Below are 23671 nucleotides of genomic sequence, written 5' to 3' on the forward strand. Positions count from 1 at the left end.
GAGATGGGAGTGGGGCAGGTTGTCCTGTTCCCATGGCAGCCTGTCTCATTGCCATGGCAACACGTTCACCCTCCATTCAGTGGAGTCCTCGTTTCTGTAACGGGTGGAACACTGTGGCGCTTCTCAGGATGGTGGTGGCCCATAGTCCTTCTAGGAAAGAGCATTTCCATCCTAGACCAGGCAGGGTAGGAGCCTACAGAGACTGTCAGAAAGGGCTGGCTTTTCTTGTGGGTAGAAGGGTGTGGATTTCCTGTCAGTTTCCCTACTTACAAGCCTCTACTTCTTACTAAAGAAACCAACTCCCCAGCTGTTGGGGGGGCCTCCAAGAATGTCCCCATAGGGCAGACTGACCTTTCTCAATGTCCACCAGGGCTGACTCAGATGGAAACCCTTCCCGGCATGAAGTGGGGGCCAGGTGCTGTCTGGAGACTGATTAGGCTCACCATTCATTGGCTGCAGGCCTTCAGTGAGTTATGTATCTTTCTGAACCTCAGGGTTCTCACCTGAAAGTGGGGATACTGCATGCCCAGTGCCCTCTGTGATTACGAGGATGCAGAAAAGTGATACAGGTAGAGAACTGGCCGCATCCAGGGCTTTCCCTGGGGGAGGGGTATGGGTGGCCCAGGCCACTCTTGCATGCAGACTTCAGTGCCTTGGGGCTGAGCGCCCCAGCAGAGGTTTCGGGGGGGGGGGGGTGTTGCTGGAGTGATCTTTAAGCTTCAGTGGAAAGGGTAGTGGTTGGCATCATTTTCCAGATCAAGCTGTCCAACTGGCTGTAAACTTCCCTGGGAAAGGAGGAGGTACTTAAGCCGTCTTCCTCTGGCCTAGATCAGTGCTACTCAAAGTGTGGCCCATGGCTCGTGCCCCTCTGTGAAATGTTGTCACCTGCAGGCAATGAGCTAAGTCTAGGAATTAAGAGGACAGCTGCAGCAATTTTAATAGAAATTTGATGTTGCCGAAACACTGAAGCAGCAACCAGTTCCGGTTTCTCTTTATTTTTAAAATTTTAAAAATTTTCAGCGATTCATCGTGTGTGTGTGTGTGTGTGTGTGTGTGTGTGTGTGTGTTTTAAGTAGTGATCTGCCCCAGACTGGGGAAAAACAATTTGGTTCTTCATATCTCTAGTTTGAAAAGCACTGAGCTTGATAAGACTAAAGTCATCTTAAAACCAGTAAAAATCCAATTGAGGAGCGAGGGAAAACTATCTAATCGGCGCTGCTTGCAAAAATCAGCCACAAATCACACTCAGGATGTTTGGGCAGCATTTCCTTTACTGTTTCAGGACAGAAGCTCCAGTCCCCCTCCCACTGCCCTACCCCCCACCCCCAGCTCAGATGCCTAGTCTGGGATTTGAAATTCATGCCCCCGCCCCCATCCCGCACCTGGCGCTCAGCCAAGCGCAGCGCCCCCCCCGCGGACGCTTCCGGGAGGCGCGGTCTGCCGCTTCCCGTAGCGCAGGCCGAAGGAGTTCCAGTTGTAGGCGGACAGGTCCTTCTCCCGCTGAACCAGCACCGTGCCCCGCGGGGCGGGGATCAGGCGGCTGCGGGGGGCGCACAGGCCTGGCCGCTGGGGCCCCGAGGCACTCTCGGGAGGAGGGCACAGCGAGGCCCCCCGCGCGTTGGGCTGGGCCCCGGCGGGCTTTCTCTCCGCGCATCGCGGGCTCTGCTCCCACGGGGCCAGGAGGGCCTGGGATCCGAGCCGCTGGCCTAGGGCAGAACCACAGGGAGAGGTTGAGGTGAGGCCAGGAGAGAAGGCTTTGGACCACCTGCTCCCACCCCTAGCCTGTGCTTCCCTCTCGTAGTTCCTGGTCCCTTTCGTTCCTGGACCTCTAGGAAGCCCAGAGCCCAATGCAGACCATCTTAGCCGCCTCCCCCCCCCCCCCCGGGGGTTAGGTCACTGGCTCCTCTTTCAACATAGCTTTGGTTTCAAATGGTTGCCAGAATGATCTTAAATGTCTTTTGTATTAAATCACTTCCTTTTCGGAAGCAAACAGGGTAGAGCTTGGAAATAAGCCTGCAGTATTTGTTGGACACTCAAGTTGGGCATTTCTTGGCTCACTGCCTGGCCCTCTGTCCTGTCTCTGTCTCAGGCTCCCCCACTGGACTGAGCTCCTTGGGGCGGGTGGGAGCCGTGTTCGTTCAGTTGTCTCTCTGTGTGCTTGAAACAGCGATCTGCGCCTGCACGTAGTAGGGCTTCAAATGCTTGTTAAATATATAAGAGCAAATGAAAAGTCTGTAGTTAACAAAAACACGGGTAGAGCTAAGACCACTGTGCCCCACACCTCTCCCCCAGTTAGTGTGACCCCCTAATAAGCTGCATAAGGGCTCAGTGAAGAATGAGAAATTATCTGGGTCACCTTCACCTGCTCACCCCTGCCTCCCCAGATATAATCTCTTCCCTTCACACTGAGGGCTAACAAGGCTAATTAGGAAGGCACTTCACATGCAAGGCTTGTTAAATTCACTGTAATTTTTGGCAGTAAAATAGTGCAACTAGCTCTGAGTAGACAGGAACCCCAGCCAATTGTGGCACGAGATTAGTGGAAATGAGGCCTGGTGTGTGAGTGGGTGTGTTGAGGGGGGGGTAGTTGGCTTTGAGCCCTGCTCCTCAATGCCTTGGCATACTTGGGAGGAGAGGAGTGTGGGCGTGGTTCAGAGTTAATGCTAATCTTCCTAGAAGGCCCCTCCCGCCTTGCTTAGGGCCTGGCTGAGGCAGGGAGGGATGATGGCTTTCTTCCCAGTGACACCCATCATCCCTGCAGTAGGATTACTGCTCAGGCTACTGTGTGTGGCCTCACTTAGAGCCACTTGCCAAAAAGAGTCAACAGGTCAACGTCCCTGGGGGGGAAGCAGTGAGGTTATTCTCTGGGGGAGCCTCCCTCACCCAGAAAGAACACGTGGATCCCAGGAGAGAAGACACGGTTGGCCAAGGGCACCCGGGCCATCTTCTCTTTGCTCTGGGATATCTTATGGGCGCAGTGGTATCACACGTGTACAGGGGATGCTCCAAGTTCCATGGCTAGCGAACTACCACAGGCCGGAGAGGCCAAGCCGCATCTCATGTGCCCAGGAAACTGACCACCAAGCAGCGTTAAACCCACTACTCCTGTTCCAGGGACTAGCTCGTGCCGCTCAGAGGCCCGCTCTTGGCAGTTCCTGCACCTGCAGGGCTGTTGCAGCATTTGATTGACTTCCGGGGGTTTCTTTGCCTCTTTGGGCCTCCGTTTCTCCAGCTAATCAGTTGCACAGTGAACTCATAAGGTTGACAGATATTAACGATCTGTCCTTTTGCTTAGGTCTTTTTTTCCCCCCCCAAATTCCCCATACAGGGTCTGAGATCACTGATCAGAAAAGCTTGCATAGTACATTCCTTCCCAATGGATCTGCTCAGACAGGTGGTTGGCATCGAGCAGAGAGGAGCTCAGTGGTTGACCCGGGTCAGCCTTCAGATGCCCGTAACAGCAGTAAGACATCCCTTGCTTGCAAGATTGATGCGGCCCCTAAATGAATGGCATGTGCTAGTCTTAGATTCTCATTAGAGGCAGCGTTTAAGTCACATTGATAGACTAGCCTTAATCTGAGAACCATGGTAACTCTTACTTTACGACAACTCATGTGCACCCCTGTCCCCGCCCTGCCCCGCCCTTCTTCCCAGACCACGCATACCTGTAGATAGAGGATTCTCCATGGGTGCCACCTTTTCAAATGTCTCCCTGAAGGAGGTGGCACAGAGGAAAAGCATCAGCTGCCAAGAAACCAGCGAGTTCATCCTGGTGAGAAGACAGGACCTGGCAGCGCCCTGAGGCTGAGATAGAAGGAAGGAGGGGAGACTAAGTCAGGCGCAGGGCATGGGCAGGGTGCTGCCCAGTGTGAAGAGGAAAGCCCTGGAGGCTGGGGGGGGGGGGGGGGGCGTGTGTGGCACCCAGGAGGGAGGGGTGAAGCGAAGCAGGGCAAGGAGTTTCACTGAGTGGAGGGCACTGAGGTCCAGACATCCTCTGGAGCCTGGGAGCTCCCCGCCGGGTTCTGCAGAAACCCTCCACTTCCTGGGCCCAACTCTCCCGTTAGACTGCAACTTCCCGAACCTGGCCCAGTTCCCTCCTGCTGCAGCAGAGACTTTCTTCTTTTCCTTTTCCAAGAAGAAACGTAAGAAAGAGGCAATCATCTCATTATCTCTCATAACCCTTCGCGGACCTGAGGACTGTCATTAAATTGTCTTATTGCCTGTAATACAGGGAAGAGAAAAAACTTTCCCTGATGTATCAGGTCAGTGCCACCTTTTTCTAGTCTTTGTGGGCTCCAAGAGGATATGCACTCAATTGACCTCGTGGTTTCGGCTGCTGGGGTGGGGGCTGCGTACCCTGACCCACACTTCACCCCCTTTGCCTTTACCCTCTCAGCCTCCCACCCCCACCCCAGCTCTTGCAGCCCCCAAGTTGAATTTCTGTTTGAAAAAGTCATGGGGGGGGGAGGGGCGCCTGGGTGGCTCAGTTGATTAAACATCCAACTCTTGGTTTCAGCTCAAGTCATGATCTTATGGTTTGTGAGATTGAGCCCTGCATTGATGCAGCTTGGAGCCTGCTTGGGATTCTGTCTCCCTATCTCTCTGCCCCTCCCCTGCTTGTGCTTTCTTTCTCAAAATAAATACTCATTAAAAAAAAAAAAAGTCATCAGCACTTTGGTATTGTCCAACAAGCATGATTAAAGACAAACTAATGGGGAGGCAGGTCAAAGGGATGGACAAAAAAGGTGTCCACTGGAGCCGCTGTGGTTCAAGGGGGCAAGTGGGAGGGGCAGGGCTATCACTGGCGCCCATCAGCTGCTAAAGAATGGTTGCTTAGCATCGTCTACCCCTTTGTTCTTGCCCCCACCCCCATCCCCCACCCTGCAGCCTCCAGGATCTGGACACGGGGCAGATAGGAAGACTCCTGAAAGGGGATCAAGAACACTCAAACCTGAGGTGCCTGGGTGGCTCAGTTGAGTGTCCAATTTCGGCTCAGGTCATGATCTCGCAGTTCATGAATTTGAGCCCTGTGTCGGGCTCTGTGCTGACAGCTCAGAGCCTGGAGCCTGCTTCTGATTCTGTGTCTCCCCGTCTCTCTGCCCCTTCCCTGCTCATGCTCTGTCTCTTTCAAAAATAAATAAACATTAAAAGAAAACACATTCAAACCTGGCTCCAGCTCTGCCCCCCTCCCTGTGGGATGTAAGTCACCCCCATTTCAGGACCATTTTGCCTCTCTGTGAAGTAAGAGCATTGCATCAGACTGGACACCAACTGTCCCCTCAGATAGTCGCTTTTCCTTGCAGACTTTGATGCTGTGACACTGTGAAATCCAGACAAGTTTTCTGCACCTGCTTTAAACCCTGGGTGGGTATGGAGGAGAGGCAGGATCAGTTCATTAGAGCAGTGTCAACCATTTCTTTTGTGGCTTCAGACCATGGATGCACACAGCCCAGGTTAGTTCAGAGATCATTCCTGAACTAGGTGCTGTGCTAGGTGCTAGGAGTGCACAGGTGTGCTAAGACACAGGGTGCTTGTTCCCAGCTCCTCCCCCAAGAACCTAGCTCAAGAAGTTGAGTCGTCTTAGCTGACCACTTCAAAATAACACCAGAAATGACAGGCTGGCGGCATGTGGGTACCCAGGGAGCTGTGGGGGCTTATCCTGGATGGGGGGCAGGCGGGTTTGCCACAGGGGGTGGCGCCACGGCTGTTTCTGAGCGCTGGTCAGCTGCGTGAATACAGGATTAAGGAAGGCATTTCCATCAGGGGGCGCTGGAGCTGGCCAGCAGGGGCCGGGCGTGGAGGGGACCACAGGTCCTCCACAGAGCTTCCCTGGAGAGACAGACTGTCTGTGGTGAGGCTGGAGAAGGGGCACGGGGCGGGGGCCTTCATCCCAGTGTAGGCTGAGCCCGAGGGGGGAATGCGTGTGTGTTGCATTTCAGATGAAGCATTCCGGCTGCTATGCGCAGGCAGTGTGGTGAGTGGGGAAGGTGAGGGGTGGGCAGGCGTGTGGTTAGAAGGCTAGTGTACCTTCTTCCAAGCTCCTGGCACCCCGTAGCGCCTCCTCCCCATTATAGATACCACCGTGGCAGGTGAGCATGCCCACGTACCCCCCCCCCCCCCCCAGCACAGGGGTATTGAGCACGTTCCCCTCCCCCCCCCCCCCCCCCCCCCCCCCCCCCCAGGCAGCACAGGGGCATTGAACATAGTAGAGTTGAATTGTTTGGAAAAGAACCATCAGCTTTCACAGGGCCTGGAGAGGTTGACCTGCTGTAGGCAATTTCTGTGCCCCCACCACAGGCTATGTACCTAATCAGTAAAAGATTCCAGGTGTGGTGGGAAAGCTTTTGAAGTGAGGTGGCTTCCTTCCTGGGGTGACCCCCGGTTCTTGGTGCAGGTGGCTAGCAGGGTGCAAAGGGGCTCTTGGGTTAGGCTTGTACTTGCCACCCGGAAGTTGGGAGAGCTGCTTGGAGGAGACCTGTGGAGCCCATGAGCCCTGAGGGCTTCCCTAGCTCCCTCCAAAAGCTCCCGTGGCCTCTCATCCCAGCCAGAACTCACTCACTGTTCCTATTCCTTCCACTGTAAGGGATCCCCAAGGTCCTGGTTTCATAAATTTGAGTCAGGGTATTCACTGACTAATCCCAGAATAATCTGGCCAACCTGATAATCAGGAAAGATCAGCATCCCCTTTGCCTGTCTGGGCTACAACTGTCGTTCTTGGAACTAAATTCCTGCTCCCACCTCTGGAGCCTCCCTGGGGCTGGGCAGACCCCTCTCCACGTGTGGATGCCCCCGGGCACCTACCTTGGCTCTGTCCGGCCGGGTGGCAGCTCCGTGGGTCTCCAGATGCTTCTTGGGTTGATGAACACGCACAGAGAGGGGAGCTGGGCTCCAGGGCTCACCCTCATCAGTGCCCTGATCGCGTCCCTTTTATAAAGCCTGGGGTGACGTCTCGTCTCCAGGCATAGGCCCACCTCTGCCTCCTCCCCGCCCTCAGACCCCTCAGAGAGTACAGCGTTTGCTGTCTCCCACTGCCTGGCTCTCAGCACTGAAAGCAGCCTCTTTGTCCCCCTCCAGAAGCCCTCCAAGGCTGGCTTTCTGATTCCCACTCTTCCTTCCATCCTCCTCACCCCCTACACCCCAGACCCACTCAGCTGGAGACCCATTATGCCCCAAATGACATGGAAATGGACTATGTGAGGGGGAGGGGGAGACCCTGCCCTCTAGACAGGAAGTACAAGCACACCCAGTGTGAAGGAGCAGGAGAAAGGGGGCGGAAGAGAGAAACTCTAGAAGGTGAGCATACCTGGGAAGTGCCAAGGGAATCCAGACGGGTGATTTGCAGGTACAGCATCTGAAGATGCTGCTCGTGGGCTCCCCTCCACACCTCGCCATCCCATGGCTTTGTAATCGCCGTGTTTGGAGGCAGCGACAGGGCTCCCCTTTGCACCCTGAGCATCTACTCCAGTGCTCGGTGTAGACACAGGGGGCCCTCATGGATATTTACTAGATGTATGCATTTACATCTATGTAGATGCATTTACATCTACATCTATGTATGTAAATGCATCTATGTATTTACTAGTGTATGCATTGCAAGGGACTCTGGTCTCCATCCTGGGCCTGCAAGAACGCTCTTTACCCTTGGCCGAGGGGCTCCCCAGGACAGAGAACATCCCTTCTATCAGGCTTGGGCTCTCTGAAGGCAGGGGCTATGTCTCTGCCCTCAGACGAGAAGCTCTCTGAGCCCAAGTGTTACCTGGAGGGTGTGCCATGCAGGCAGCCGCCTAATTAATGGTTGAGTAGCATTTCCCACCAGCACTCAGGCTGATACCCATCACTGGTCTAATGCCTACTGCTAACAGGGGTTTACAGACATATTATCTCACTCATTAGGGCCATTAACCACAAGGATAAAAATGATAGGCTACGAGAGCAGGCCTGCCCCTCGCTCAGTGGAATGCTGTATGTGTCGGCCTGCCCTGAGTCAGGGACTGGACTTGACAGGCTAGAGACAGTGACTCTGAGTCTCAGACACACTCACAGCCTGGGGATTTAATCTTCGCTCTCCTCCCATAAATACAGGGCAGGATGTAATACCAGCCCCAGTCTGACCGCGGTGGGGCCCCGGATCTCTGTCCGCAGCCATGTCAACAGCCTTTTGAGTTGACTTGGAATCTGAGGTCAGTCATTCAACTCTGTTCTTCCTTCTGGACTTGGAGAGGGCTGGGGATGATGGGGAGATGAGTCACTGCAGGGTGGAGGCAGCCCCCACTTCCTTTCCAGCCCCCTCAACCAATGATCCAAGTTCAAGGAGCTCGTCTCTGCTGTTCAGACCATTGAGCTGGTGCCTTGAAGCCTCCGGAACAGCTGTGGGAGCCAAGAATCATTACTTCAGACAAAGAGTGAGCAGCACACTCCATATCTAGGTTATTGTGGAGCGGGCCTTGAGAGCTGGGCCTTGAGTACAGATCGGGAGAGGGGGTCACGGGGATGAGCCAGCTGGCTGTAGGGCCTCCCTAAGCTTCTCAGCTCCTGTTCTGTCAGAAAATATGCTTTAGAGAAAGGGAGGGGCAGGGGCTGGGGACCGCTGCCCCCTGCGTGCCTCCAGGAGAGGACAGGATCAGCCACCAGCTTCTGTTGTCACTGGCTGTCACACATCCTCTCCATGCCTGGGGCCCAGACTCAGCCAGCTCCCCAGAAATCTCTGGCACTTTCTGGCTGGGTCACCTAGACTCTCTGAATCTGTTTCTTTGGCTCTAATAAGGAGCTATGAATAGCCACTTGCCTCAATACCTACGCCTTAGGCACAATGCTCCCGGGTGCCCTCTCCTCATCTGCTCTTGTCAAATGGAGAAGGTGTGGGGACGGGGAGAGGAGTTGAGGGGAAAGGGGCTTGAGGGGAGACGGGAAGGCTCCATTGCACTGGGGCAGCAGTCTCACCAGGGCCCCTCACCCCAAGGCATCATCACCAAGCCACATGCATAATCTACTTACCGCACTCAGGAAGGGGATGTCAGAGGCATTGCCCAGGAAGCCAAAGACGACAGGAAAAAAGCCCCTAGGAGCAGAGGTGGGGGGAGGGGTCAGCGATGGCCTGGGGCGAGATCCACCCAAAGGCTCCAGCTTTGGTTCCCCAGAAAGCGGGCCCTTGGGCACTGGGGGCAGGCTTGGTTCTGCACTCCCTGGGTTTGGGGAGGCAACCATGTGAAGTGGTTAAGAATAAAGGGGCTGGGGTCAGGCTTCTTGGGTTCAAATCTGGGCTCTGCCACTTGCTCGTGCTGTATAAACTTGGGGCAAATTCCTCAACTTCTCTGAATCTCAGTTCCCAGCTGTAAATGAGGTTAATAATAGTATCTACACCATAGGGCCTTCCGCAAAGAAATGTTCAAGAAGTGGTTGTTTGGGGGCACCTGGGCGGCTCGGTTGTTTAAGCGTCCGGTATGGGTCGCGATCTCACGGTCGGTGAGTTTGAGCCCCGTGTCGGGCTCTGCGCTGAGAAAGCGCGAAGCCTGCTTGGGATTCTCTCCCTCCCATTAAAAAATTTTTTTAAGAAAAGAAGCGTTTGTATCATTGTTACTGTCTTCTCCTCCCTGGACTGGGTGGGTGCTGCCTGCTTCAGATTTCCTGGGCCCCCGCATGGGTAGCTGCTGGCGGCCGTGCTCATGGGTGTTTTCCCTGGTGCCTCGGCGTGGTGCCCACGCGTGGAGCCACCCTTTGCCCTTGGCTTCCCCACTCTTGTCAAACACACCCTGGCAAGGTCTGGCTGGGCACATGTGCACCATCGTTCAAAGGGCTTGGAAACACTGAGGTTGGCGTGGGGGGGAGCCCTGTGTGTGTGGAGAGGCGAGGGGGTTAGACATTTGAATGCTGGCTGAGCTATTTCCTCTCCCGGGGCCTCATTTCCCCGCGGCTCACCGATAACTCTGACGTCCCTTAGAGCTCTGATTTTGGTTTTCTCGCCCCCCCCAATGCTGTTGCAAGGGGTCTTTGTCAAGGTTTACGTTTGGTTGGAGCTACTGAATCTGCAGTGGCCCCGCTCACCCTTCTAATCCCTCAATAAATGGTCACTGTCGTCAGAATTTTTCTTCTCGACTAGGTTGCGAGGTCCTCGGGAAGTTTCTCCCTGTTGAGTGCCACATCCCTCCACCTAGCTCTGTATTTGGCACGCAGTAGGTACTTTTTGTGTTTTTGACTATTTGAATAAGTGGCTGTTTGAATAGTGACATGTCTGGATGTTAAACAAGTGGGTGGCAGAGCGCGTGTGAGAAAATTTAGTTTCTCGAAGCCACATTATACGTCTAGGAGGTCTGGGCCATTCAGGCTAATCAAAGTGTTTTCAAGGCCGCACTGGGCAAACGGAGGGCTTTATGAGAAGTCGGGGTCCTGGCCCCGGCTCCTTCCGGTGAGTGCATAAGCCATGCTTCTTTCAGCCCGTCTTTTCCATCCCACCACTGTCCTCCAGTGTCCCAGAGACAATAGGCATCCTCCCTCTCTAGCCCCACCTTCCCGACATCCTTTCCTTTCTTCTCCTTAAGCACCCCCCAGTCTCCTCTTAAAGCTTGCCTGTCCCCACGGCCTGTCTCAGGACAGGCCCTCCCTGCCCTGCACACCTCCCTGGCCTTGGCAGTGGCCACACATCTTCGCTGACTTCCACCCCACCTTTCAGCAGGCCAGGCTGACACTGGACAGGCCGAAGGACATGAGGCCAGCAGCCAGGGATGCCTGGATCAAGTCCAGATCCTCTGCATACTTTGTGTGAGACCTCCGGCGGGTGGGGGAAGGGGGGGGCAGCCTCTCAGATCTGGTTTCCTCATCTGCAGAGAGCAATCCTGCAGTGGGTTGTAAAGACGATAAAGTGAGGTGACGACTGTGAATGTGCTAGGGGCATATGAAGGGCCAGGCAAATGCTAGTTCACTGCCCCTCCTCCCTGCTGGATTCTTCAAGTTGAAGGCAGGCCCTGTGTCTCCTCCTTAAGGGCAGGCCTAGGGCCGGGCACACAGCAGGTGCTCAATGTTTGCAGGTGGATGGGCCAATCCCTCCAATTTGTCCTTCGTCCTACATTTGGAGGGAACTTCCAAGTGCCTGCCTGATGCCCATCTGCCTTTTCAGTCCTTCTGTGGCTCCCATCCGCGGGATAGCATCCCTGTGTCTGCATACCCTGTCGGTCGTGCTGGCCAAACCTGGCAGGGTGATCTCAGCTGCTCAGCGGCCCTGGTGGGCTCATCCAGGGGAAGGAGACCCGCACTCACTTGAAGAGGCTAAGGAATCCATAGGTTTCCAGGAACATGCCCAGAAGGGGCCAGCGCAGGAGCACAATGACCACACCCCCCAGGAAGAAGCTGGTCCCTTTGAGCTTGTGCCTCTGGAAGAAGAAGGAAAAGGTCTTCCTCAGGCCGATGATGAGCAAGAGGCCAGTCAGGAATAGCAGCTGCGGGGGAGGGAGGGAGAGAAGCATGAGAGCCAACACACCAACACCCCCCGCCCCCCACCAACGGGGAGTCGGGGGCCAGGCCTGGGGCAGGACTTGCTGCCTCTTCAGGAAGAGTTCTGTTAGGAGCAGAACCGCCCCGAGACAGGAGGATGGACAAGGAGGACTTTGAAGGTCTCCATCCGTTCACCCAATTCAACCCAACTTCTTGGCTCCCAATCACTTTTTCATATATGACTTTATTTCTTGTCGCACCAACACTTCCCGGGGAAGACGGCATAGACAGAGTCTCTCCATTTTACGGAGGTGAACACTGAGGCAGCCATACCCAGCCATAGCCAGCCATCAGGGCTCCACTGTCTGGCCCCGTCACTATCTTCAGCTTGGCTCCTAATGGTCCCTTAGGAGTGCCCAGGTGTCCATCAGATTTAACTCTCTGGCTTTCTTCCAGCATGTTCCATGCCTTTCCTCCCCTTCCTCATACCTTTTCTCTTGCTGTTCCTTCTGCCTCCACACCCATTGCCTTTCCAAATTCCTTTTCGTCCCTCTCCAGCTGGATATGCTTTCTTCCTCCAGACATCTTGTTCTAGATTAAGTGTACTTATCTTATTGCGACTTTATGGCTGCCCCTGCCTTCCTTCCCAGTCACGGACATTCACGTTATGTCCCTATCCCTAGACAGGGGCGTTCCACTGGCAGGGACAGCAGCCCATTCATCTTGGTACCTGCAGGGCCTCACCCAGAGCTTTGGCATGAGAATCCACATCCTCAGATTCTCTGTGCCCAGCAGGCCTCGCTGCCCACCCCCGGCCACCCTCACCATCCCAGGCTTGATGGTGCAGACCCCTGGATGGGCACAATCTGAATGAACTTGGGGCCCATCTTCCTGGCAATTGAGACCTCAGGTAGGTTGGTGGCGGAGGGTATGCAGGCTTGGGGACTCACGTTTCCGAAGGCCAGGAGCACCGAATCAAAGTACAGGAGTATTCCAAAGAGGATGAAGAAGATTCCGAAGCCGGTGGTGCCCACACCAATTTCTGCAATGGGCAAGGAGGATGGGGTGGGATGGGCTCTGGGGAGCAGGTTGGGATGCTGGAAGTCTCCCCCACTGCTACTGGATGGTGGGGGATGGGGCAGCTCCATTTCCACCCAGGAATCTCAGCTTCCGTGCTCACAGGGAATGATGGGACGGGAAGGGAAAGGAAGGGCAGGCACAGGTTTATGTTTTGCCCCTGCACACTCCTGATCCATTCCGTGCACTGTGGCATTCTGTCCTCACCGTGGGTCTGTGAGGCGGCTACTGTTACCCTCGCTGCCTTTTGTATTTTCAGCTTCCCCTTGTTTACAAATGCTACATTGTCTACACGATGGTCAGGGTTGGTTGGGTCCCTCCGGTCCTGTCCTCCTGCAGCCGGGAGCTGCTGATGCCCAATGCACACCCAGGCAGAAGGGCACCACTGACCACTCACCACCACCAGCCCCAAAAAGCTTAGAACCGCCCGGCTGTCCTGCTCGATTTCTCAAGAGGCCTGCCCTCCTGGATTATTCTTCACACTGTCCGCTTCCTCCTCTAACTGCCCCATCCGCAGCTTTCAGGTGGCGACCTCTCATACTTAATTGGAAAAATAGAAGAATGTGCTCAGTGCTCACCTGGGAGTCTGCAACCTGGCCAACACCTGCTGCCCCACTCTGCACCCTCCCTCCTGCCACAGCACCTTGGGTGGCCCACCACACGCCCCTCAGCTTCCTCTAGCGTCAGTCCCGCGACTGGGCAGTTCTGTGCCAGGTTCTGGACCCACACCGCCAGCACCCCACCCCGGTTTGCAGTGTGTGTTTTTGCTTCGTGTCCCAGGGCAACCTTTGAAGCTGCAGGCGTTTGCTGAGGGCCAGTGAGCACAGCACAGAAGGGCAGGATATTAAGGCGCCCCTTGTTTGGTCAAGGGGCTACATCTCTGACATTTTGATATATCTTCCAGATCGCTCCCCTCAGGAGGAGTTGTCACAAGAGCAGGATATGAAGTTCCCCTTTTCCCGAAACCCTCTCCAGCCCACAGAATTGTTCATTTTACTTATCTCTGCCACTCTGAGAGTCCACCAGTGACCATTCACTGCGCGGCTTCATTTCTAAATGGAATTAAACTGTCGTTTTCAATGGTGATGAAATACACATACAATTCAGCATCTTCGCCATTTCTACGCACACGCCCAGGGGCGTGAAGTACCTTCACCGTGTTCTGCAACGGTCACCGCCAGCCACCTCCCGGGCTTTCCATCTGTCACAACTGAAACTCTGTCCCCATTGAACACTAACTCCCGTTCTCCAGTCCCTCTCAGCCCCCGGCAACCTCCACTCTATTTTCTAGTTCTGGGAGTCTAACTAGGTGGCCTCTATGGGAAGTCATACAGGGTTTTCACGTGACTGGCTTATTTCACTTGGCATAATGGCCTCAAGGTTCATTCAGGCTGCAGCCCTCGTCGGAATGTCCCTCTTGTTTAAGGCTGAGTGGTAGTTCATTGTACGGATGTAACACAGGTTGTTTATCTACTCATCTGTGGGTGGAACTTGGGTGGTTTCCACGTTTTGGCTACTGGGAATAATGGTGGTGTGACCAAGGGTGAACAAAGATCTCTTCGAGACTCTGCCTCCATTTCTTCTGGGGTATATACCCAGCAGTGGGTTTATAGATGATGCTAGATGATAGGGTAGTTCTGTTTGTAAGGTTTTGAGGGAGTGCCACACTGTTTTCCACAGCAGCTGCATTTGACATTCCCAGTACGAGGGTCCAAGGGTTCCAATTGCTATGCATCCTCACCAACACTTGTTATTTTCTGTTTTGTTTTGTTTTGTCTTCTTTTTGATAATATCCATCTTAATGAGTGGGAGGTGGTATCTCGTTGTGGTTTGGTTGGCATTTTCCTGACGATCGGTGATCGTGAACATCTTTTCTTTTTTAAACGAATTAATTTTTGAGAGGCAGAGAGAGAGAGAGAGAGAGAGAATGATCAGGAGCAGGGTAGAGTGAGAGGGAGAGAGAATCCCAAGCAGGTTCCGTGCTGTCAGCATGGAGCCTAGCACGGGGCTCAAACTCACCAACCGTGAGATCATGACCTGAGCTGGAATCAAGAGTCAGACGCCTAACTGACCGAGCTGCCCAGGCGCCCCTTGAACATCTTTTCATGTGCTTGTTGGCCGTTTGTAGATCTTCTTTAGAGAAATGTCCATTCAGGTCCTTTGCCCATTTTAACAGGTTGGAGTTGTTGTTGTTGTTGTTGTTGTTGAGTTGTAGGAGTTCTTTATATATGCTGGATATTAACCCCTCATCAGACATATGGTTTGCAAATATTTCTCCTATAGGAGAAATCACTCTGTTGATTGTGTCCTTTGATGCAGGGAAGTTTTCGATCTTGATACACTCCAATTTAACTACTTTTTCCTTCGTTGCCTATATTTTTGGTATTATATCCAAGAAATCATTGTCAATTTCAGTGTCGTGAAGCATTTCTCCTAAGTTTTCTTTAAGGGCTTTATAGTTTTAGCCCTTACTTTGAGTTAAGATAAACTTTGAGTTAATTCTTGCATATGGTATAAAGTACAGGTTCAACTTCATTCTTTTTGCACATGGATGTCCAGTTTGCCCAACATCGTTTGTTGAAAAGACTGTCATTTCCTCACTGAATGGTCTTGTCACCCTTGCTGAAAATCACTTGACCTCTGTACCTGGGTTTACTTCTGGGCTCTCTGTTCTATCCCTTTGGTTTATGTGTCCGTTTCTATTCTAGTCCCACACTGTTCTGATCACTGTAGCTTTCTAAAAGTTTTGAAACCAGGAAGTGTGAGACCTCCAATTCTGTTCTTTTTAAAGATTGCTTTCGCTATTTGAGATCCCTGAAGGTTCCATATGCATTTTAGGATGGATTTTTCTGTTTCCACAAAAAACGTCATTGGGATTTTGATAGAGATCACACTGAATCTGTAGACTGCTTTGGGCAGTATTGACATCTTAACAATATTAAATCCTCCAACCCATAAACAGAAGATGTCTATTTATTTGTGCCTTCAAACTTCCATCAGCAACACTCAGTATTTTTCAGTAAGACTTTTGCCTCCTTGGTTAAGTTTGTTCCTAAGTATTTATTCTTTTTTAAAAAAATTCTTAAGTGTTTATTTATTTTGGAAGGAGGGAGAGAGGGAGGGCGGGAGGGAAAGGGGGAGAGAGATAATGTGAGCAGGGAAGGGGCAGAGAGAGAGGGAGACACAGAATCTGAACCAGGCTCCAGGCTCTGAGCCATAAGCACAGAGCCCAACAAGGGTCTTGAACCCATGAACCACGCGATCATGACCTGCTGAAGTTGGATGCTTAACCGACTGAGCCACCTAGGCGCCTTGTAATTTTCTTCTATTTGATGGTATTATAAATGGAACCGCGTTGCTTCCTTTGAAAAAATTACTGGTGATGTGACACTTCGAGTTTGCACTGTAGTTCTGCGACATACTTTATCTATTTCATATATTTAGAATGCCTTCTTTTCTTTTTATTGTAAATTATGTGGCAGATGGGGATATGGCAAGACTGTCTTTCTCAACGACAACATGTGTAACTTTATTTAAAATGGCTTCATTTTTAGGAGCACCTGCCTGGCTCAGGTGGGAAGGGCATAGAACTCTTGATCCTGGGGTCGTGAGTTTGAGCCCCAAGTTGGGTATAGAGGTTACTGAAAAAATAAACTTTAAAAAATGGCTTAATTTTTTAGAAATTGAAGGTGGCTTAATTTTTTAAAAGTGTATTTATTTTGAGAGAGAGAGGGCATGCACATGTGCAAGTGGGGAGGGGGGGGGAGAGAGAGAGAGAGAGAGAGAGAGAGAGAGAATATTCCAAGCAGGCTCTGTGCTGTCAGCACAGAACCTGATGTGGGGCTCGAACCCACAGACCGTGAAATCATGACTTGAGCCGAAATCAAGAGCTGGACGCTTAACTGGCTGAGCCACCCAGATGTCCCTTAATTTTTTTTTTAAAGAAACATAAAGGTAATTTTTAAAGGGAAAAATTTTACTGGACTTGCTAACTAACATCTTAGAATGGGTCCCTATAATACCTATGAAATTTGCATTACTGCCATAGTTTTAGAGATAGTTATAAAATGTTGTTAAAAGTCTGTTATAAAATGTTGTTAAGAGTCTGGTTGTTTCGAGGCAGAACTGTAAAAACAAAACAAAAACAAAGTCTTTGAGACTAGACTTATTGGCTACGTTCTGTTTACAAGGGAAAGAAGATCAAACAACGCTATCATCATCAGGTCATTTTTCATAATCTGTTACCATAGTGAACTTAAGAGGAGTAGGGTCAGGTTCAGTATAGAAATAAGGCCAAAGGACTTCTTTAAAAGAATGATTAAACATAGAGATAAGAGGAGGGATGTCTGGCCGGCTCCGTGAGTAGAGCATGTGACTCTTGATCTCGGGGTTGTGAGTTTGAGCCCCACGTTGGGGGCAGAGATTACTTTAAAATACAAACGAGACCAAAACCTCATTTAACTCACTGTCAGTCTCACTGGGTCTCCCATTTGGCAGAGCTGGATTTTGTGAGGACCCAAGGTGACATCCTCTCTCTCGACACATCCAGCTGCCCAGAATGCATCTCCTACTAGCGGCCGATTCCTTCCGTCTCTGACAAACCTCGGTGACGTATAGGCACTTGTCTCCTACCATTAAAACGTCATTGATTCCAATTCTGATGATACACCCTTCCCTTCCATCTCCTTTAGTAGATGTTTTTGTATAGAAATGGTGTGAATATCTTACTGGGTTTTCATTTTGTTGTGTTAAAATATCCGTATGTCCATCCTGCAAACACTTAAGAAGACCCTCTCACTCACTTTGCAGACACAGCATAAGTTTCTTGAATTCACACTATGTTCTCCCCGCTCCTGCAACAATGATTTACTGGCCTGGAGAGTTATCACTTTTCCAACTTGTTCCATGTCTTTCCTCAAGAGCTGGTACAGGCAAGCGAGGTGGCCGAGGGGGCGGGAGATGGGGCATGTCACCGGGAGTGACAGAAGTACCTGCAGCCAACGTCCCCATGAGCCACACAGATGGGGCAGCGCTCCCCCTGCTGGAGACCAGCCAGAGTTGATGTTTCTTCAATCACTTGATTTAGGTGGTGTCCCCCTAAATCAAGCGGGCCCCCCCACCCCCACCCACTACAAAGTTACTCTCCAGCCCCCCACCCCGACCCTGCCAGGATGCCCTCCTCACCCTGCCCTGGTGGCACCCTCTCCCTCCCAGCTGACAGCTTTAAGACTAAATCAGGACTAGGAATAGGAAGGAGGGAAACGAGAAGAGAAAGAGCCTTTCTTCACTTTCAAAATTAACCAACAGCGATTCCTAGTGAAAACTGCTAACACTCATGACCACCCTGGGCCAGGCACAGTCTAAGCACTTCACCCATATTCACTCACTCACTCACATATATTCACACGCATTCACTCATTCATTCATTTTCATCGCTGCCTATGAAGTGGGTTGTATAGGAAACCCCACTGCGCTGTTGGCCCCACGTCACAAACAGAATAGAAACGCGGAGAGGCTGAGTCACTTGCCCAGCAGTACGCAGCCAGTAGCGGGCAGAACCAACGTCTGCCCCCAGTCGTCTGGCTCTAGAAGATGTGCCTTTAACCACCCCGTCCGGTCCGCTTCTGCCCCCAGACCCCTCCACAGGAGTGGCTCTTGCTCCGGCCATCCATGATGTCCCTGTTCCCAGATCCGACAGCCATCCATCCAGGTGGGTGTCGGCCCTCATCTGTCAGTGGTTGGCCGCTCCCTTCTCAAAACACCCTCCCTTGGCTTCCGTGACACCTGTTCTCGCTTCTCATCCTGCTGTTCCGACCACTCCGTCCCAGTCTCCTTTGCCAGCTCCTCCTTCTCTCTCTTCCTCTTGGGGTTTCAGTTGCTCGGGGCTTCAGCCCGAGCTCGCTTCGCTTTTCATTCTATTTCACATGCATGCCCCCGTCTTTAAACATCACTTGTGTGCTGACAGCATCGATATTTCTCTTTCCGGCCCATGCCTCTCTTTGAGCTGCCAAACTCACACCCAGCTGCCGGCTTGGCATCCCAGCTTGGCGCTCTCCCTCCAGGGCCTCTGGAACTCCACAGGTCCAGGCGGAGCTACAGGGCTTCCTTCCTTGGTTTTCCCCAAATGAATAAAAATGTCCCCCCCCCCCCCCCCGCCCCAGCCAGCAGCTTGAGGCAGAAGCCCGAGAGCCATGCCGAGACTCCCTCACTGCTCTCGCCATCCCTCCTGTTCGGCCCACAGCTAAGTTTTACTGCTTCTTCTTGCCTAAGCTATCTTGAAAGGGGTGCCTTTCCCTCCACCTTTACCGCTAAATTCCAAGCCACCATCATCTCTTTCCTGGACTCCTACAACACTCTCCAGTTTGTCCCCTACTTCAGTCCCCCGCTTCTCGGCCCTTCCCCACACAGCACTCAGGGGCCTTAGAAAGCATACAGCCCAATCATATTAGTGCACCGCTCGGGACCCTTCGTGGCTTCCCACTGGGCTTAGGCTACAAGTGTCCCCTGAGCCACACCTTGGCTTACAGGCTCTGCATGGTGCGGTCTCCACTTGCCTGTTCATCTTCCTCCTGCCACCACCCCCCTTGCCTATCATACTCTAATCACATTACCTTTCCTCCTTGCTTCCTCTCCCTCCTTCTTCCCTCCCTTCCTTCCTCTCTTCTTTCCTTCCTTCCTCCCTCCCTCTTTCTTCTTTTCCTCCCTCCCCCCTCCTTCTTCTCTTCTTCCCTTCCTCCCTCCCCCCTCCTTCTTCCCTTCCTTCCTTCCTCCCCCCCCTCCCTTCTTTCCTTTCTTCCTCCTTTTCTTCCTTCTCCCCTCCCTTCCTCCCTCCCTGACCCCTCCTTCTTCCATTTGTCTCTTCTTCTTTCCCTTCCTTCTTCCCTCTCTTCCTTCCTTCCTTCCTTCCTTCCTTCCTTCCTTCCTTCCCTCCTTCCCTCCTTCCCTTTTCATCACTGTGTCTCTGAGCCTTCCTTCCTCAAGGCCTTTGTATATAGGCTTCCTCCCACATTATCTGCCTAAGGCATACGCATCCTTTAAGTCTTAAGGTTCCGGAGGGAAACCTGGTCCACTCACCATTACCTGACCTAAATCTGGTTCCCTCATCTCTCTCTCTCTCTCATTGCGGACTTCCCACACTTTGGTTTAATAAAATGTTGGCTTGCCACCAGACTCAGGGGTCAGCTCCCTTCTCTATTTTTATTCCCTAAGTCAGCAGTTCTCAACTCAAGGGATGGACGGGCAGGGGTGATTTTGTTCCCCAGGGGACATTTGGCAATGCCTGCGCACATTTTTCAGGGTCACAGATGGGAGGAGGACATACCAGCAGCAAGGACAGACCTGCACGACAAAGAATTGTCCTGCCCCCAAATGTCAGTAGTGGGGAAGCTGAGAAACTGTGCCCTAGGCGACCTCATGCACTTGTGGTCTTAAATACCGTCTATATGCTGGCAACTCCCAAATGTCTCTAACTTGGCGCTCAACCTTGAACTCCAGACTCCTATACCTGACTGCCTGTTTGACAGCTTACCTGGATGTCTACTAACACAGCAAACTCGACATGTCCAAAACCCAAATCGACCCACCTAATCGCTCAGGCTGAAAATACTGGTGGGATTCTCGACTTCTTTCTCTCATGCCCACATCAAGCCCACCAGCAAATCCTTCCAGCAGTTTCCTCAAAGCTGACCCAGCCTTGACCACTTTCCACCACTTCACTGCCACCACCCTCATGGCTTCACCATCTCTCACCTCCGAACTGTCCCCCTGTGGCTGACCGCACACCTCCACAGTCTGTTTGCAATCCGGCACCCGGAGCGATCTTTTAAAAATGTACATAAATTATACACTGGAGTATTACTCGGCAATCAAAAAAGAAGGAAATCGTGCCATTTGCAACCACGTGGCTGGAACTAGAGGGTATTACCCGAAGCAAAATTAGTCAGAGGCAGACAAATATCACACGACTTCACTCATAGGAGGAATTTAAGAGACAAAACAGATGAACATAAGGGAAGGGAAGCAAAAATCATATAAAAACAAGGAGGGGTACGAAACAGAAGAGACTCTTAAATATGGAGAACAAACAAGGGCTTGTAGGGGGGCGATGGGCTAAATGGGTAAGGGGCACTAAGGAATCTACTCCTGAAATCATTGTTGCACAGTATGCTAATTTGGATGTAAATTAAAAATATAAAATTAAGATAAATTTACACAAATTGGGGCGCCTGGGTGGCTCAGCTGGTTAAGCATCCAACTTCGGCTCAGGTCATGATCTCGCGGTTAGTGGGTTTGAGCCCCGCGTCCGTCTCTGTGCTGACAGCTTGGAGCCTGGAGCCTGCTTCAGATTCTGTGTCTCCCTCTCTCTCTGCCCCTCCTCTGCTCACACTCTATCTGTCTCTCTCTCAAAAATAAATAAACATTAAAAAAAATTTTTTTTAAAGGGTGCCTCGGTGGCTCAGTCGGTTGAACGACTTCAGCTCAGGTCATGATCTCACGGTTCGTGGGTTCGAGCCCTACGTCAGGCTCTATGCTGAACGCTTGTTCAGAGCCTGGAGCCTGCTTCGGATTCTGTGTCTCCTTCTCTCTCTGCCCCTCCCCCACTCACACTCTGTCTCACTGTCTCTCAAAAATAAATAACTGTAAACAATTTTTTTTAAACAATAAAAATGTCCATAAATTGGGGTACCTGGGTAGCTCAGTCGGTTGAGCGACCGACTTCGGCTCAGGTCATGATCTCTCGGTTTGTGAGTTTGAGCCCTGCATAGCGCTGGGCTCTGTGCTGACAACTCAGAGCCTAGAGCCTGCTTCAGATTCTGTGTCTCCGTCTCCCTCTGCCCCTTCCCAGCTGGCACTCTTTCTCAAAAATAAGTAAATCTTTAAAAAAAAACTTAAAAAAATAAAAATGTACCTATATCGTATCACTCACTCCTTTGTACAAAACCCTCCAGTCATTTCCCATCGTGTAGAGATAAAACCAAACTTCTTACACAGCCTCATTGTTCGGTGACCTCCCAGACCTAAACTCCTCCCACCCTCCCCTTTACTCACTTTGCTGCAGCCACACCACACACTAAGTATGCTAATGCCTCAGGGCCTTTGCACGGGCTATTCCCTCTCCTGGAAAAATTTCCCCTCCAGATCATTGCATAGCTTTGCTTCCTTGCTTCTCTGTATAAAAGGAAGCCTTCCCTAACCACGCTATACAATGCAGTAACCCCTCCTACCTCACTCTCCCTAGCCTCCCTACTCTATTTTATTTTTGTCCAGAGGACCCATCACCATCTGACATACGACATACTTATTTCTTGATCTGTTAATTCCCTGTTTCCCCACCCTAGCTTGCAAGCAGGAAAAGGTCTGTTCCATTTCAGTATACTATGATATACTCTATGCCCAACACAATGCTTGGCACAGAGTGGGGACGAATTTGTTCAGTGAATGAATATTATCTCCAGTTCACAGATGAGATCCTGGGCTCAGAGGCTTTAAATCACAGTTCTTCCTGCCCCTCCCACACCTGTGGACTATCTCCCTTCCCTCTCCCTGCAAAGGAAGAGAAGGATATTTAGGAGTGGGGCACCTGGGTGGCTCAGTCGGTTAAGCTTGGGATTTCAGCTCAGGTCGTGATCTTGTGATTTGTGAGTTCAAGCCTCGCGTGGGGCTGTCAGCACAGAGTCCGTTTTGGATCCTCTGTTCCCCTCTCTCCCTGCCCCTCCTCCACTCATTCTCTCTCTCTGTCTCGAAATAAATAAACTTAAAAACAACCATATTTAGGAGTGATGGTATGGTAATTTGGGGACAGGCGTGGAGTTTAGTTTTTGGTAAGAAGAAACCCAAGGTGGAGTGCCTGGCTGGCTCAGTCTGTGGAGCGGGCGACTCTTGATCTCGGGGTCATGAGTTCGAGCCCCACGTTTGGTAGAGTTGACTTCAAAAAATTAAAAAAAGAGAATCATGAAATTTAGAAGAAGAAGAAGCGTGCCAAGACCACAGGAGACGCTGAGAGTTTGTGGGGAAAATGTCTGAATGGGCAGAGGCCTCCTGAGTCCCCCTTGGCGGCATCCCGGGTCTAAGAACCATGATGGGAAAGGGAACAGCACGGGGAGGTGAACTTCCCAACCCCCCCCCCCCCCCCCCCCCCCGCCCCAGGCACCAACCTCTGGCTACGCGGGGGTCCTGAGCAACCCTCCCCCCACGGGGAGGCAGAGGAGCCACACCCGGTCCTGGCCCCGCTGCCCGGAGGATGCCAGCACAGCACCTGCCGGCCTCCGGCTCCAGAGGTCGCCTTGCCTGCTGCCCAGAGAGAGATCCTGGCTGGGAGGGGCGGCGTCTCCCTCCGCCCCAGGCTGGATCCTCCCTTCCAGCCCAGCCCCCTCCACGGCACCGGCCCCCCCACTCACTCTGCCATTCGGTGATGGAGATCATGCCGCAGGCTGCCTGGGGGGCCTTCCGGGTCGAAGCTGCCAAGGGGAGAGGAGCAGGGAGGACCGCGCTTGTGCGTGCTCCAGGCAAGCTGACCCTTGGGAAATTGTGAAACGGGCCTCTGGTAAATCATTAACTCCCTCCGCTCTCCAAACCCCACCTCTCCCCCATCCCCACCCAAACGGCTGCTTAAAGTCGCAGGCTCCCTTCTCCTGGATCTTCCCAGAGGACACCAGCCCTGGGCACACGCTCCGCCCACCTGGCGAAGGCAACTCCCACCTGGCCCCGCCAACGCCCCCCACTCCTGCGCCCTGAGGCTGAGTGTAACTGCTTCCAAGTCCTCCGCAGAACTCAGACTGTAGAGTGGACTGGGATCTCGGGCTCCCCGGGTTCCTTGCCTGGCTTGGTGGGGGTGTGGCAAGAGTTGGAATCCGCGTTTCTCTTCGGAAAAGTATTCAATTCATCGTGCCTGTGAAGTCCGCTTGCTTGGCGCTAGTACCCATGCTAGACGCTAGGGGGCGGCAAGCCACTGGGTAAAACCTGTTGCCGGCAGTCTCTGGGCGAGCCGGGTTGGGTTACAGCAAGGGCAAAAACGCCCCAGAGGAGTTAGACACAAAAGGCTTCGACCTCCTTTTCTCCAGCGGTGTCCAGCGTCGGACAGTGAGGTTGAGCCAGGGAGGATGAAAGATGAATTTGGGCTTGGGGTAGGGCTGGACGATTTCAGAAGCCTAGTTCTGAAAGTCCACCCACC

The 23671-nt window shown here is 52.4% G+C and overlaps 2 protein-coding genes across 3 annotated transcripts; both read right to left on the bottom strand.

Annotated features, from left to right (window-relative positions):
- Nucleotides 1–1351: 1351 nt before the first annotated feature.
- Nucleotides 1352–7156, bottom strand: KISS1 (KiSS-1 metastasis suppressor). Its single transcript, XM_042925553.1, has 3 exons — nt 6802–7156; nt 3666–3769; nt 1352–1706 (listed from the first exon to the last, which is right to left on the bottom strand). The coding sequence occupies exons 1-3, from the start codon at nt 7116–7118 to the stop codon at nt 1390–1392; spliced, it is 738 nt and encodes a 245-aa protein (XP_042781487.1). The 5' UTR covers nt 7119–7156; the 3' UTR covers nt 1352–1389.
- Nucleotides 7157–8038: 882 nt separating this feature from the next.
- Nucleotides 8039–23069, bottom strand: GOLT1A (golgi transport 1A). Of its 2 annotated transcripts, none has more exons than XM_042925447.1 (5): nt 22899–23069; nt 12375–12466; nt 11251–11363; nt 8995–9058; nt 8039–8367 (listed from the first exon to the last, which is right to left on the bottom strand). In XM_042925447.1, the coding sequence occupies exons 1-5, from the start codon at nt 22921–22923 to the stop codon at nt 8329–8331; spliced, it is 333 nt and encodes a 110-aa protein (XP_042781381.1). In that variant the 5' UTR covers nt 22924–23069; the 3' UTR covers nt 8039–8328. The 2 variants fall into 2 exon arrangements, with proteins under 2 accessions (XP_042781381.1, XP_042781380.1); XM_042925446.1 differs by having other exon boundaries at nt 11251–11429.
- Nucleotides 23070–23671: the final 602 nt, after the last annotated feature.

Source organism: Panthera leo, chromosome F3 (genome assembly GCF_018350215.1).
Source record: "Panthera leo isolate Ple1 chromosome F3, P.leo_Ple1_pat1.1, whole genome shotgun sequence".
NCBI lineage: Eukaryota > Metazoa > Chordata > Mammalia > Carnivora > Felidae > Panthera > Panthera leo.

Excerpts from the sequence above, each read along its gene's own strand:
- KISS1 (XM_042925553.1), bottom strand. The coding sequence starts at position 7,118 with ATGGAAGGAAGAGTGGGAATCAGAAAGCCAGCCTTGGAGGGCTTCTGG. Across the intron at positions 3,770-6,801 it reads CCCGGCCGGACAGAGCCAAG|GATGAACTCGCTGGTTTCTT; the intron begins GTAGGTGCCCGG and ends TCTTCTCACCAG. Across the intron at positions 1,707-3,665 it reads GGAGAATCCTCTATCTACAG|GCCAGCGGCTCGGATCCCAG; the intron begins GTATGCGTGGTC and ends GTTCTGCCCTAG.
- GOLT1A (XM_042925446.1), bottom strand. The coding sequence starts at position 22,923 with ATGATCTCCATCACCGAATGGCAGA. Across the intron at positions 11,430-12,374 it reads TGCTCCTGGCCTTCGGAAAC|CTGCTATTCCTGACTGGCCT; the intron begins GTGAGTCCCCAA and ends CCTCCCCCGCAG. Across the intron at positions 9,059-11,250 it reads GGATTCCTTAGCCTCTTCAA|GGGCTTTTTTCCTGTCGTCT; the intron begins GTGAGTGCGGGT and ends CTCTGCTCCTAG.